The sequence below is a fragment of the Gasterosteus aculeatus genome, chromosome 4, assembly GCF_964276395.1.
Source record: "Gasterosteus aculeatus chromosome 4, fGasAcu3.hap1.1, whole genome shotgun sequence".
NCBI lineage: Eukaryota > Metazoa > Chordata > Actinopteri > Perciformes > Gasterosteidae > Gasterosteus > Gasterosteus aculeatus.
This window is the reverse complement of record NC_135691.1, coordinates 2503179-2519458: the sequence shown is the minus strand read 5'-3', so window position 1 is coordinate 2519458 and position 16280 is coordinate 2503179. Positions and strand designations below refer to the sequence as shown.

Sequence of the window (16280 nt, the reverse complement as noted above, 5' to 3'; positions counted from 1 at the left end):
CCCACCTGCTCGCAGCCCCCCTCCGCCGGCCGGCCTGCCTCCCGTTGAGCAGGGGACAGCGTCCCATTCGTGTCTCACGGCCACTTTGTCCGCAAAGCGTGTGCGTTCGCTCTCGAGCGTTCTTGTGCTGCTCAGTGAGAGGAGCCTGAGGTCCCCGGAGGCATATTTGAGTCTCGGCTCACTTAACGCACCCACTGAGATCAGGGGGGAAATGTTGCTATAGGTTTAAAGCAAGCCATCAAAAATCATACTATGGAACAGCTTAGCTTTTGTTAGATGAGCAGTTTGATACCACTGTCTGTAAAGTAATTATATTAGCTTAGCCTAGCTTATCGTTAACAAGGCAGCCACCTGTAAATCGCACCAATTCTAAAGCTCATGTGGTTTGTTTAATCCCTAATTAGATCTAAAAAGAAGAAGTTGTCAATCAGCTTAAGTAATCTAAGCTATATTTACTGCACAGAAAGGAGAGTGGAATCGACCCACTCAACTAACTCACGCGACCAAACGAGCCCGACCGCCAACTACCACGCTGGACGGGGGAGTCTAACCGGGGGGAGTCTAACCTGGGGAGGTGGCGTCCTTACCTGATAAATGTCTGACAGGCTGCTGCTTCCAGAGTCGCTGGTGATACTACATCCTGAGTGGCTGGAGGAGACGTGGGTCCCCTGTGGGTGCAAGCCGTCGGCCAGGTGAAGTCTGCTGAAGTCCGCGGGGAGCTGCACGCACACACGCACACACACACACACACACGCACAACATACACACAGATGGTCAGTATCGCCCCCCCCGCACTGGTCACTCACGCTAACTCTCATGCCGGCTGGCGGCCATCAGCTGGATGTAAGTGGAAAGACTTCTTCGCTCTGAAGTTACTGCCTTACGGGTCGTTTCACGAACACGGGCTGAGGCAGGAAACGTTCATTCATAAGAGGGGCCACAAAAGAGTGATTGCCCCTTTGATTCCAATGGGAAAGTATTCTAAAACACTACATGCCTCAATCATATTTATTTAGCCGTGATTAAACGCAAAAAAGTCCATTAGTCGGACCGCAAGAGCTCAACTGATTATCAAAGCAAAGAGAAGAAGGCAAGATGTTAATTAATTCATAGTGTATAAGTAACAAAGACGCGCCGTAATTAACCGAATCGCAAAAGAGCCAACCCACTCCTCCATGGAGATGACCCCGGAACGGAAAGTAGATCAGGAACGCCCTGACGGCGCTCGCAGACCCGGAAGATTAAGACGTTAAAGTGGAGCGGCGGCGCTCGTGGTTTGTTTGAAGAACATTCCGTGCTGTATGTGCAGGCGTTGGAGCTGAACCAACTCAAGAGGCGGCAGCTTCTTAAATATTTGTATAAATAACACTTTGTCTCGATTTATTATTATTAGTATTATAAATTCAACATTTTGGGGATTTGCACGATTAAAAACAAGGCATTGGCCAATTTCAGTATTAGTTAACGGAAAACATCATGGGCTAAAGTACATATTACCGTGACTTTATTTACAATCTATATATAGTTTACATTTCATCACTACTATTAATATAGATTTTATTCCAAATGTGCAAACTATATAGTCTGTTCAAAAGAAAACCACCAGCCTCAGTGGTAAAACGTAAATTCAACCAAAATTGCATGAACTGGTTCATGGAGTCGATAAAACTAAATATTTTATGGCCAAATGTTTTATTTACCAACATATATCTGATCCCCAACAGGGAAGCTGATGAGAGCCGCTTTAAACTCATCTTCAATATTACATTTTTACACCTAAAATTTAAATGCGGCCGATATAAACTAGGTCGCTCCATTAATCACGTGACATCAGAAGCACATCTAAACAGCAAGAGCTCAACAGTATTTACATGCTGCATGATTTCAGAAGTTGATAGTAAACAAGAGTTGGGACTTTATCTATTTTTTATGTTTTCTTCTAGAAGGTAAAAACGTTCGTGGAGGCCAGATTGTGAGTTTCTCCAGCAAACCCTGTTGTGGGTGTGACAATGGACACACTGTGCTGCTCAGTCGGGCCTCCAGCTCTTCTTCGGTGTTGTGCCAAAGGTAAAATGGTCTCTGAGGAACAGCGTGGGTGTCGCATGCCTGAAAACAAACTGCCTGGGATCGTTTTGGGAAAAATGGGGAGAAGAAATGTGTTTTGCAGGCACAATTATTACAGCACTGTGTATTGTGTATAGTATTGTGAAGTAGTTTCGACTAAAGGAATTCTAAATATTCAGCTCTCTGAGACACGGGGGGAGCTGGGAGGTGACGCCGTGGCACTGAATTGATCAGGCAGCGCCTCGCTGAGGTGTTTGTGAGGGGAACATTCTAAAAGAAGAGACGCGGGAGGCAGACAGCGCTTCTGTGGCACCGAGGTGTGATTCCACTACGCCGTGTCATAGATTGCCATCACGTTTAATTATCTGGCTGGCTGCACTAACCCAAAGTGGTCGACCGGAGGGGCCATGTCCGTCATAACCAACCAACCAACCCCCCCCCCCGGCTAATATTTCCCTTCCCCTCGTCTGGTCGACTTCACTCGCAGCGCCTCCAGCTGACTTCCACGTTATTATTATTATTATGACTGGCTGGGCATTATTGTGCAGCGAGACCAATTCCTTTGTCTGCTTGTAGCTGCAGGGATGAAGCCTCATCACATTTCCTGCTGATGACTTTTTCGGCAGATAAACAGATTATGGAGCAGAATATAACTCTGATGTAATACACGGAGCTTCGGTCAGGACCGTTTATTTCGATTACCTGACAGCTGTGGCAATAGTGTTGGGGCTTTGAGGAATATTTAAAAAAAAGAAATACTGTAGACAAAGAAAATTGTCCAATGAGAATCAGAAAACGCTCAATGTCAATTAAATTCCTAAACATTTTATTATTGTTGCACATTCAATGAAAGGAAGTGCACCTGTGTTGGATTAATAAAGTCTCATTATTGAGAGTACAGCACCGGGCATGTGGAGTTGGTCAACGTGACCTTCCAACCAGCCACTGGAGTGGTTTCCATCAATAATAAACCCACTGGTTTCCAAAACCAGCTAGAAAGCCCCCCTCCCCTTCCCCCCGGACCCTCAACCAACCCCCATAAACTACAAGCCACACCCCCCAGGAAAGAGTGAGAGATAAAGGGAGGGCAGGACAGCAGGATAAAGGCAGCGGATAACACACACTTAATCCTTTCTCTGCTCTCATTTAGGTCATGTGTCTGTCGGCCAATAAGCCGGCGTCCATTCGGTCCGCCAGCATGTGGCCCACGGACCTCTCCGGCCCGATGGCATACGAGAGGCTCTGCAAAGATGGATGCCAGAACACAGAGATACTCTCCCCCAATCAGTGGCAAGGCGGACAGCAACACGAGGACAGTGGTGCGCCGCCGACCCCGATCGATCCGTACAGACGCGTTCAAAATCTATTCTCGCCCACGCCATCAACCCAAAGCATTGAATCCTAATTGTTGTCCTACCTCAAATCCGCGTCCCTGCACGCTCTCGCACGGAACGCAGTGCGCTCTCTTCGGGGGGGCGAATGAAGTGAGCCGAAGGGGGCGTACGATCGGCTGTCACTGGAGGATTAAGCCTCACTCGGGTGCTCGAGCCACGACACTCGGCCTACATGGGAGCAGATGTGGCGCTGCTTAAATTACACACTGTAGACCTAATGACCTAGATCGGGTGGGAGCGCTGGCCGGCTCTCAATCTCTTCAACGCCTTCGTGTTCTGGGGGTGAATCTGTGCTACTACGCCAGGGGGGGGGAGTATTTTCATACACACCACCCTGCGTTAAGTGGTCTAAAGAGACACTTGTTTTGAATGCGAGGTGTGAAATTGGAGTTTATTACGGAGCAAAACACAACGACGCGACTTTTCTTTCTTCAAGCAGCTACAAAGGACCTGAAGCTGCACTCCTCCCAACATCTCACGTGTGGCTTGAACTTTGTCTACTAAAATGGAGGTTCGCCAACTTTTGAGGGCTAAAAGGCAGCATGCACGTCCCAGAGATTCTCCAGACCACGTGGCAGCTTCTCGCTTTCCTCAACCTTGCGGATCAAGAGATTAAAAACCTATTGGAGGGGGCGTCCGATTAAATGGGGGCCGATATGCTCTCTGGGCTTTCCCCTCCCTGGTTACAGCACCACACCAGGCATCAAACGAGAGGTGACGACGATGAGGAACAGAATCCAGCCCACTGTAGTGTTATTGCCATCATTCTTGTTCCAGACGTCAACTATTGTATATAAAAGTAGACTTCTCCCGCCTAAATAATGTTGGTAGGTGCAACAAATCTTCAAATCAGGAAACATTTATTAGCCAAAATATGCAAAGTATATTCAAAGTATTCTTGTTTACACGGTTTTCATATTAATGCCGGTTATTACACACGTTATCAGGATTAGGAGGGACAAACTGTCAATTCAATAAATAAAAACATTTTAGTGGCACACTGAAGAGAAGCACCGTCTCGCCCACTGATAAAATGTTATGGGCCCCTCAGTCTTTCAATGCACTGTTCAAAGATAAGGAGACAGCATTCATGGTCAAGTAATCACCAAACGATGAAGCCGTGCACGTCCATAAAAACGTGGTTAATCTAGATGAATTGTACCACGACAGTGTCAGTCTTCTTGCAGTAAAGATAGAATGCTGCTTTACGAGAGGAAACCACAGACCTCCAGAGGAAAGAGAAGCTCGCGGGGAATTACACAGATAGTGGCAGCCAATGGTCATGGACCTCCAACGATGATGTCATTACTGTAATAAGATCAGGCGGCTATTATTGACTCTAGTCCTGCAGAGTTTCCAGCCGGGCTGAATGAATATTTACACTAGCCTCCATCCATATGTAAAGAGCATAAGAAAATACCATCCTAATGAAGGGGCAGGAGAAGGAGATAAAGAGTGAAAACGTCAACAATCAAGAGATGTTCCCAAAGAATGAAAAAACAACAACGTGTTTACTCCTTTCTAACCTGACTTCAGATCATGTAGCTAATTTACACAAGAGACAATTAACATTGTAACATTATACAAAACATGCCAAAGTTACTTAAATACGTAGAAACTATATTTAATCCTGCCAACAATTGCTCAATCAGAATGACGTGCCATTTGACGGAACATACCATATATCTAAAATACAACTGCAATAAACATTGCGTCTGTTAGATTCCCGGAGAGCCAGTCGAATCAATGTTGAAAGAGCTATTTCAATGTGGGTATTACTCAAATTGCACAGCACCTTTTAAAGACTACAGCTCACTGCAGCCTTAACTTAAATGTTAATAGTGCTGATATCAAAGCAAAAAGTAGAGTTGCTAGAGAAGAGTTGCCTTTGGCTACATATGGCACATAAACACTAGATCTTGTAAAATAAGTCGCATTGTTCTTTTACGATGATAATTTAAAGCTAAAAGGATGTTTTAGAAAAGCACCACAGAGGTTCTTGGGAGTCTTACAAGCCCCCTCCCTTAAACACACTATGAAGAACGAGGATGAGGTACAACGACACCTCCATGACCATTACAGGAATATTAATGTGATTTTGCCCCCCCCCCCCCTCCCTCGGTGCTCTGCGATGCAGAAACTGTCCATCAGTGAGATTTAAAGCCCTGCCTGTGTGTGTCTGTGTGTGTGTGATGCCTGCCACGCTGACAGCCGATCAATCCGTTTCCTGTTCAAGTGCAGATCAGCTCAGGCCTCCAGCACCACGGACAGCGCCACCAGCTGCAGAGCCCGATCACCCCGGGGGGGTCAGACTAGAGCTTCAGCTCGAAAATACACCAACAAAACAAAACACGTGGATTATTTGGATCACTTTTGTTTTAAACGTGCATTTTTTTTAGCATCTCGTACGACTGACTGCTTGTTAATCTCGGGGACCTACGATCAAATGCGTCATGGGCGATAACGACGGTAGAGGCACAGACATGTGTGCGCGCGCGCGCGCGCCTTAACCCCGTCAATGATCAGCCCCTAACGTGTATTTCAATAATAATAAGTGACGTATTGAGCTGGAGGCTCTATTCGTTTTCCCTTCGCAGCAAATGCTCTACAGCCGACCCGCTGCACGGGAAGGTTCCGGCCTGTGGGATCCTGCTCGAGATCCAAGGCGCGTGAGCCTACGGGCGCGTGAGCGCGCGCGCTGAATGACAGCAAGCACATGGCGGCCGCTGCGAGCGCGACACGCCGACACGCACCGGAGGATGGACACACAACGCTCGCCGCTCTCGTCGATGGAACGACGGCCTTCCACCATGCCGCCGGGGGGGGGGGGTCATACCTCGCGGGTTGTAGATGAGGGAGGGACAGACGGGGGGGGGGGAGAAGACGCTGCACGTCGATCGGCTACTCACCGGGTTTCTCTCCGGCGGGTTGGGCACTCCATTGCTGTCTGCTGCTGCTAATGGTTTCATAATGAATTAATGTTCACCGGGGTGGAATCTAACATCCCGGACGTGCTCCACGCTACGGCCGCCTGCCGACCGACCGACCGAGCGACCCTCGGCTGCACCGGCTCTTTGGAAGGAGGCGGCGGCTCGGCGCTTCTGGGAGCATCAGCTGCCTTTTGGCCCGATAAGTCTCTCCAACAAGCAGCTTCTGCGTTTATTCCAGCCTCCCCCTCCCGCTGCCTGCCACGGAAATATCTTAAAACCACAGAGGAGGGGGAGGGGGGGGGGGGGGGCAAATATCCTTTTATCCAAGCGGAGACGACTTCTTTCCTTCCCCCTTCCTTCTCTCTCGACAATCACATCTCCGGTCGCAGACCAGCGGCGCGCCGATCATAAAGCGGAAAAACAGGAACAAAAAAAACAAAAAAAGATGAGAAAAATGGCTGACAACACTTTCACTCACGTTTGCTCCAACCCTCCCTCTCTCTCCCTCTCTCTCTCCTCTCCCGAAAGTAAGAGCTACACACAGAGTGACGCGCGTACCCAAACGCCTCTATGCACCATTACGCTGGTTGGAGACGGAGACGCCTGCAGCCTCCACCGAGCTACTGTACGTGAAAGCCAGCGGTTTGTTTGGAACGTGTGTATGTGTGTCACGGGTGGAGGAGGGGCGGGGCAGTGGTGCTGAAGGGGGGCGGGACCTCCTCCTCCCTGCCAGACAGTGGTGTTGTATGAGCAGCTATGGCTGTGCCCCTGTGGGGGGGGGGGAGGCGTGGAGGTGAGGTGATACGAGGTGACACAAAAGAGCACGTCGGGTTAGATGAGCGAGCCGTGCAGACGAGAGGAAGAAAACATTCAGAAAGAAAAGGGTAGATGGGTGGATGAGGTGATGGAGGGAAGAGCGGCGCACGGTGCTCGTGATGCCATTATCACGCTCGCTTCGGCACAAGAGCCGGTTGGCATGGCAACGGAGTGAAGGAGAGCCATTTCCTGGGCGGGGGGAGACAGAAACGGAGACAGCGGCACTTCCTCTTGAGAGGGAGCGAGCGTAAAGGAGGCAGACGAACAGGAAGAAGGGAAGACGGGAGGTGGGAGGTAAAAAAAATAAATAAAAAAAAACACACCCCAAGTGAACACATGAGGCTGCCAGCAGTGATGTCACTCTGTCACTCAGCAGGAATAGCCATGGCAACTGGGTGAGCGCGAGCACCCCCCCTCCGCCATGCACACCCTCTGCACACCCCTACAGGGCTTTCAGTTGCTGTGGCGACGGCAGCAGCGACACAAGGCAAAATGGAGGGAGGAGGGTGTGTGTGTGTGTGTGTGTGTGTGTGTGTGTGTGTGTGTGTGTGAGTGAGAAAAGGGGAAGAGACAGCAGAAGTGGCAAAAGACTTCCACTTCACCTTCACTCAACAGCAGCGTCACCAACAAACATGCAAACACACATCGCTGCTTTGTGAAGGGAGGAAGTGTGTGTGTGTGTGTGTGTGTGTGTTCTCAGGTCCATGCCTCCAGAGGCCCTGGATATTGGATCCGTAGCCGGTCCCTTTTATGAAGGTCCCCTGACAGACAGATATGAGGACAGCACTTTAAACGACTAAAGGACGTCCCGGGGAACAATGGGGGACGGAGGGGGGTGTTTAAGGCCAACCAAGGCAATGAAAATTCCTATTCACATGGCAAAAAAAAGACAGATTAAAGCAGTTCAGACACACAAAGGACCAACCAGAGATGCCATCATTTACACATCATCGCACGCTTCTTCCACAAGTTTCACACCTCAAGAAGTCGTTGTCATGCGGTTTTCAAGCCATTTTTCGTGGATTGTGTCCTGCTGTCCGGTTCACTCATTATTTTTGTGTTTGTAAAAGTCACAACACGTTAAATCATTAATATAGAATATAATTGTATGAAGCTGCAATATATTTAATATGTCGGACTATACCAGCACATTTTTGCCATTTACAGATTATAAAAAAGCTGGAAAATCTACTGAACAAATGGTTATTTTCACATAGATGAATCATATACAAAACTATGATGCTGATTCTGAGAAATCAGGTTAAAATGGTGTAAAAGAAAAGTTGAACACACGTCTCACAAATAAATAAAAATAAGCATTTTTCTTGACGTACTTTCTTTTTGTTATAGGACAGACAAACCCTAGAAAGCAGCGAACTGTTTGCTGGTTTTGGAGCCGCTCCAGTCAGAGTAACGGGGAGGGGGGCTGAGTGGGAGGAGGTGAGGGGGAGGGAAGCTGAAGAACTGGTATGACATCACCCCTCCTCCCCCAAGCCATGATGTAATGCATCACGGAAAAACAAAACAAAAAAGAGCTCAGGTGCTTTGCTGGGACCAGCACGGTCATTAACATCTCAAACAATCACCAGAGGGGGAGGAGAGGAGCATCATTACATCACCGCGGCAACGGGGTCGTGTCTGGGGAATATCAGACCTTCCTGCCCAACCCCCCCCCTCATTTTAAAGCGTATCGAGGAACAAACAAGCTAATGAATCTTCCTTTTTTATCTATTTTCTAGCCGCTAATCGCAGGCTAAATGCAAAGGGAGGGAGGCGGGAGAGCATCGATCTTGGAGCGTCGTGACAGTGATGTGGAAAAACGCACTCGAGAAAGACATTAACGCACTCGTGCTCAATGGCAGTGCGTGCTAAGCGCATGAGGTGGAAGGGGGTGGGCGGGGCCTCATCTGCCGTTGGTAAACAGTCCGAAGCCGGCTGCTGCTGTTCAATGCATTCATGGGGTCGGCCGTGTGATGGTGTTTTGCTAGCTGATGCGTAGCATTAGAGCCATAAAAAGCTCATTACACTGCTGCATGACAGCATCACGTGACACACACACACAGGCAAGTGTTCATGGGTGTAAAAAAACATCATACATCAAATCAGTCATCTACCTCCCTTACTTTCCTAATTCAACTCTGTGTGATTCACGTTAATAAATCAGTGTTTGAAGCTCCCCTTTGAAGAAGCTGCTGATGTTCAACCAGCAAAGCAAAATGAGACGTTACTGAATTCAAATGAGGACACAGCTGAGAGAAAAACAGCATTTTTTTAAAAGAATCATCGTTCAGACACAAAACAACCTCCTAAAAACCGGCAAAATAAGGCAACAAACATCTGGATGCATGTCCGGGGTCCAGCTCCTCACCCAGAATTCTGTGTCCCCGGACCTCAATGTGCTTCTCACCCCGTTGCATCTCGGTGAGGTGAATTGTGTGCCGGCAGAACTGGAAATGCTTCAGATTTCATTTCTCTTTCACCAAAACATCAGCAATTTTGAAATTGCCCAGTTGCAGAATCCAATTAAAATGATTGATTGTTAAATTGAACTTTGGATTTGGCATTTCTTCTTTTTCTACAGCCGACAAAATTCAATGAAACGGTAAACTAGCATAAGAAAACACCAGCTTATTTCTTTGTGCCCCCCCCCCAGCTGACTGACAATTGTGCCGTGCACAGAAGCAACAGCAGGATATTGAGAAAGCCAGAAAAAAAAAAAAAAAAATATGCACAAAAGCGTTTAGGAACAACTCATCTTTCAAAACAGGAACACTAAATCACGTCTCCCAGCCGGCCCGGCATTAGAGGAGCAGGAAACCTCCACAGAACGCGTGACTTATAGACACACTTTGGCTATTATAGGATCAAACTCCACACACGGTGATTCATTAATCGGCGTCTTATTGACTGAATGTGTAAACCAACAGTGGAGGAAACGCAGAGCTCCTGAGTGCATTAATCCTTCAAGTCGCTCCCATCACGACGGCTCTAAATAGCATTGTTAGAACGAGAGAGATGATCTAATAAAGACACTGTGATTTCAGCCCCAGGGATTTTTTCATCTATCAAGTCGCTTGGAAAATAATTTGACAGAAAAAAAAAAAAAAAAAAAAAACAGGCAGCCAGACGCGTTTAAAAGATTACACGTGCAGCTTCACAGGAGCGAAACATCTGTCGGCTGCAAAGTGCATCAATCACAGAGTAAAGGCGCTCTTGGAGAATAAGTGGCGAACTGAGATGGTTGGCGAGCGAGTGAGAAGTTGATGAGAAACTAGAGGTTTCCGGTGGAGGTTATTGACTCACTGTGGAAGGTAATTAACTTGAAGTGTTTAACTGCAGCCAAGGAGACAACTCTGGGCTTTCTGTTCCCGTTTCGCTGCTTTCCATATCAGAAAGACACGGAGAAAGGAAACCTGAGCTATTTGCACCTCAACAACCATCAGTGCTCAACACAAAGAGCACCGGCGACTGAAGGGATCAACATTATCGCCATCTCTCATGGAGGGATGCATGCAAATATGTGGCCGATTTAAATGATTTGAACCCTCGATTAAGCGAACCAGCAGAGTAGGAATGCAGATGTGCATCTGCACGTCTGTTGAAACCTGCAGCCTCGATAACGCGCTGCACAGCGAGCAGCTCGAACAGATTGCTGTAAGAGATTGGGATCATATTTACATGACAAACAACAAAGAGCACTCGGCCATCCTCAACACGCAGGCTCATTACCGCAGACCTAAATGTCACCTGTCAAGCCTTTTGAAAATAACCCAACTTTAAAGGGAAAAAAAAAAGGTCTTTTGAATGTCAAAAGTGACGTGAAAAGCAAACCAAATGTCAGCGAGCGTCTTTTCCATCAGCGCCTTTGAACGAGCGGCTCGCTTCTCTTCATTTCACGAGGCGCAACTTATCGAGTGCGAACACCACCAAAAATACCGGTTCTATTTCTGTCAAGGTTGCACGTTTGGCTATTAATAACTCTAAACACAGATACGGCTTTTGGTGTCCGCGTTGGAAAGAAGAAAGACAGAAAACAAAAACTATTGTATTCATCATCATGGAGAAAATAATGGAAGTACGACCGCTGTTTTTAATGCTAGCCGTGTTTGACTATCGCGTCCTCTTAATGGATTTACTAGTTCAACACCAATAAAATCAGGGGCTGAAACAGTTGAACATCAATTTGTGGAAAGACCGAAAATTTCTTATGCTGCTCATTTCAGATAAAACTGGATGTTGTTGGGTTTGGGACTTCGTCAGAGAAAACAAACCATTACGGTAATATCAGCTTGGAGAAACTAAGATGAGTATTCATAGGCAGTTCTGACAGATTACTGAATACATAAATAAAAGCTGCAGCCCTGAAAAGCGCCTCTGAATATATAAAACTCACAAAGAATGAGGCATGCAGGAGGCAATAGAGCTATAAAGACGTGTACAATGAAGCGTTTCTTCACACAGAGGCTCAGCTGAAGCAGCGCTGGCTGTCACAAAGAACCCGTGCTTCTGTCCCAGAGTGGCAGGTTTGTTCTCTCCGCCACTGCTCAGCAGGTCTCAACTGCTGGACACCTTCATCTCGGATCTTTGCAACCTCCTGCTTCCCATCCACTTCACGCTCGGCGCCCCCTGCAGGACCCCGACCGAATCAAAACCCACGGGGCGGCAGGACAGGCAGGTTCCTCTTCAAACAGCCGTGTGATGTTTGGGTAAACGTCCCTCACTGCCATCGTAATCAAACCCTTTAAAGCCCCCCCATCAGGGGATCATCTCCACGTCGAGGCAAGGACCAACAGAGCCACGCCCACACGGCGGGGGCGAGGATGATCTATAGCGCCGCAAGACAGTCAACGCCATCGTCAAGCACATCAGCAGGGAAAATGATGCCCCTCAATCAGCTTAATTGTGGCCCATTATCTCAGTTTACGGGCCCATAAGCCGTAGCGGAGATGTTCATCGTTCCTCCGTCATCACCGGCGGCGTGATGAGGTCCATTCTCAGTCAACCATGTTCATTCTTCAGATCAAAAACAGCTTGGTGTGTGTGTGTGTGTGTGTGTGGAAGGAGAAGGATGCCGTGGGGATTTTTTCAGCCTCAATGGCAGCAAAACGGGAAGGTATTTATTAAGGGAGTCTACCGGCCGCCACAGACACGGTGACGAGAAGCAGATAAAACCACCAGCAGCAACACAAACACAGACAGCTAGGACACACAAACACACGTCTATATATAGAAAACACAAAACAACACTGCCAAATGATACGGTACCTGAGGTTTATTGCATCCCTGGGAGGCAGGTTAAGGGAGGAAGCCATGGAAAGAAGCAGAGGAGATGAAAGTTATCAAACAGGCCACTTGTCAGCCCAGGGTTTGTGAGAACGAGCAGCTGAGAGCTGCAGCGGCGTGTTAAAAAATGCAGCGAGAGAAAAACGTGTGACACGCTTAAAAACGCCCTTTATGCCCAATAAGAAGAAACACTTCAATGTTAAACAAACAGTGATGATATCGACCTACAGTTTAAAGCCTTTTCATTGTTCTGGGACTCTTAATGCCAAGGACAGGTAGGGAACACGCAGCCGTGTGCATTGTTATTCACACACACACACACACCCTGCAGATTACAGAACACATCGCTTTAATTTACCAACCTCCTCATTACCACTGCAGGACATGTTTGACCTCTAAATGGACAATAGGACTCTGATTATTAAGAGGCTATGTGGAAAGCTTTTTTAAAATCACTCAAAACGCACGCGAGCGAGGCTGAAAAGGCTACGAAGTTAGCCTGTTTCTACATGACAACAATCGCACGATGATCAAACGATCGTACACCAGATTTGGTTTTTCAAAATCAATCGCAACGTCCATGTGTTTGAATTAAATCGCACATAGCAGGCAGATCCAATAAAGGTGGCAGGAGGAGCTCTCTCAGTGAAGGAAATTATCAAGTTAATAGTTCACTACTTTGGGAAATGCACTGAATGCTTGCCGACTGAAGCAGCGTTGGATCCGTTAAACTGGAGGTGGCAGCACGTTAGCTTAAGCTAACGCAAAACAACTGGAGGGGAGGACAGAGGTGGTAGGGCCATAAAAAAAATAAAGGGTTTAGGTTCGTAGGCTTTTTATTGGGATGGAATAAGCCCTAATAACAGATAAGTTAAAGAACAGAAACATCGTCTCAGATGCCGAAACGTAGCTTTCTACATCAAAACGCCTCCAGACACAAATACTCCTATTAAAAAGTAGTCAGAAGAGGAGCGTAACGTCGGTGTGAAGGACACTCCAGCAGAGGCCGCGGCTGCTGACGGACGCTTGCGCTGTTGCGGGGATTAAACATGTGACCTTCTGACTGCAGGGTCGGCCGCCCGGGTGGAGGAAAAGGGAGTAAAAGGAGTATTGATTGGCCGACTCCCGCTGCTCGCATAATTATAGAACAGCCGCTTGGCGCCTTTGAGTCAAGCCGCGGGAGGAATATTTCCTCGTCGGCTCGGGGGGTTCGGGGGTGGAGCAGGAGAACACCGCGGAGAGGAGAAACGGAGGACAAAGGAAGATGGGAGATATTGGAAATTATCATAATTTTCTGGGTTGATAAAAATCAAGAGTTTAGCGCTCAGTAAACATGAGGCACCGAGCGGCGGCCGCGTCAACACTTTCAACTGAGTGACAGCACAAAGATATTAAGGGACTGACTGAGGGAGAGATAAGGGAGTAAATCTGTGTGTGTTCCAGGACAACAGGGCTGTTGATATTAGAGGAGCATTCTGACGAAGGCACCCAGTGCTGCGAGCGCACAGGAGACGAGGGGTGAATCATAAACACTGTCGCCTTTCACGGCCCGATTCACCCGGCCCACATCTGCAGGAACACAGATGTACCCTCACACAGCCAAAACATTTTTTTAGCTGCCCAGTGGAGGCAAAATACTGATTTAAGTTTGCGGGGACGGCGAGCTTCAGTTAAATCTGGACTCTATCGGCGACCAGAGGAGGAAAACTACACCAAAGAGACGTGTCTTACTTTACATCGGCCTGAATCGATTCCAAGCGATTAACTGGACGGAGACGAGTGAAAACAAAAGGCGTCACAGATTCGTCTCGGATGTCTCTTCTTTGCATCTCAGGCTACAAGAAAAGCTTCTGTTCATGAGGCTCAAACGGTTACAGAAAGCACTTCGCTTGGCCCCCTCATGCTGCTTGACTCGCGTCAACTTCACCAGCTGAGAAACACTATTCCACGCTTATAATAGATAGGAATTAGTTAAATATTAATAAAGCCGATAGTGAAACCAGTTATTCGTAGGAATATTGTACTTTAGGCCAGGACTCCTTTATGTTTGAAGATGGAGGCCGGCACGTCACATCTCGGTCAAGTAAGAAATGAAAAGTTCCAACAATAATGACGTAAACATTCTTTAAACATTTAACAAGTAAACGTTGTTTACCTGGTGTCTTTTATCCTCACTGCCGCATTGTTGGAGAACTTTGAAATGCTACCTAAATGCATCGCTCCAACATCAGCTGCCACACAGCTAACAACCGAATATGAAGTAAAGTCCAATCTCCGAGATGCAGCTTCAATAAACCATCGGGTGCTTAATCAATCAGCTGAAATTAAACTGGATAACAGCTGAAGCTGCGCATCAGTCACACGTGTGAGGATGTTCCGCTTCTCCTTCCTCTCGCTTTTTAGAAGAGGAAACGGAACAATAATCTGGTTGTCAGTGAAAGGAATCATCTCTAAATAAACGCCCCAGAATGAAAACAGACTCCAGTATTTCTCACATTTCTGGTGCTTTGAAAGCTTGAGCTCCGTGGCTCCTCTCGCGTTTTCCTACCTCGCATCACATTTGCCTTCACAGGGATGACTAAGCTGAATAAAACCTCGCCTGCCAGAGAGACTTCCTCTCTTCAATCCCAAGTTTCTCCTCGGAGCATTTCTTACCTCCTAAACGCGGCTGGCGGTGGGCGGGCGGAAAACCGGAGCGCCGCCCGGCATTCTAAATGCTGGAGATTAGCTCGCTACGCCGGCTTGCCGTCCGCCCCGGATCCAGCTGCTCTGTCGCTCTGCTGCCAGCGGCAGCGCGCTGCACTTTCCCTACTGTACTGCTAAGTGCACTCGGCCAGAGCCCGTTCGGGACTGCTGGTCGCCATGGCACCCGCTCCATCCCTTCCCGCGGGAGCGGTCCTGGAGCGGGGAGAGTCGAGACGTCGGGCCATGTGAAAGTTCAGTGCGGTCTCTTGAAAGAAAAAACCCGGCGAGTATGAATCTAGGAAAGCAGGGTGGGGCTGGAGAGAGGGAGAGAGGGAGGGAGGGAGGGAGGGAGGGAGAAGATGACGCTTGCCGCATTTTCCCTTTTTTAAGCTTGTTGTTACAGGAAGAGCCGGGTGCACTGACAGGGCCCCCGGGGGAATGCCGGGAATGAGAGGAATGTAGTGAAATTGTGCAGAACAGGAAACGCTGTGTGTAGGAACGGCATGCTGGGTATTTACATCGTTAGTGTGAACACGCTTCGCTTCCCATTCCCAGGGAAAGAGAAGGGAGAGAAGGTGGTGCAGCGGGCAGCGGCCCCCGATGGAGACCGACCCCTCTACATCAGTGGTCCCCAACCTTTTCTACCTCACGGACCGCTTTGGGTGTAGTAGTCGCAAAACTGCCGTGCACGGTAAGAGGACAAACGCCTGGTGACGCGTGGGGAATATGAGTTTGTCAATTTTCAAAATAAAACATTTTTCTGAAAAAAAAAAATATATATATAAGCTTTCTGTGGTGCGGCCCGCTACCAAACGGCCCACGGCCCGGTGGTTGGGGACCACTGCTCTACATGGTTTACAGTAACATTTATCCACGCTGCTCTCTGATTGGACGAGGCTTTGCACTGTCAGAGCCCCAAACCGCACTTCTGCTTTCATTTTTCATCCAAAATACCGATAGAGGCTGACGGGCGCAGCCTCTAGCGCTTTCATACAACATTTTTTTTTTTTTTGTGATGTGTGACTCATGAAAATAAGCACCTTCTGACCCAGAACCCCCCCCCCCCTCCCTAAAAACACACTTAATAGTTTCTCACATAACTTAAATG

The 16280-nt window shown here is 47.9% G+C and overlaps 1 protein-coding gene across 15 annotated transcripts in view; it reads right to left on the bottom strand.

Annotated features, from left to right (window-relative positions):
- The window catches only part of rapgef2b (Rap guanine nucleotide exchange factor 2b), an 88131-nt gene that overhangs the window by 37137 nt on the left and 34714 nt on the right, over positions 1-16280 (bottom strand). For 6 of the 15 annotated variants that reach the window (XR_013467530.1, XR_013467531.1, XR_013467534.1 and 3 more), the window contains 2 exons: positions 12470-12487; positions 588-719 (listed from right to left, as the gene is read on the bottom strand). The exons of 1 other annotated variant lie outside the window; for it this stretch is intronic. Coding sequence is in view for 3 of the 14 variants with exons in the window: in XM_078102037.1 (XP_077958163.1) it covers positions 588-719; positions 12470-12487 (150 nt within the window). In the remaining 11 variants the exon portion in view is untranslated. Of the gene's footprint in view, positions 1-587; positions 720-6367; positions 7517-12469; positions 12488-16280 lie in introns of those variants that run through there. 8 more of the 15 variants (XR_013467538.1, XR_013467539.1, XR_013467540.1 and 5 more) reach the window with 4 other exon arrangements.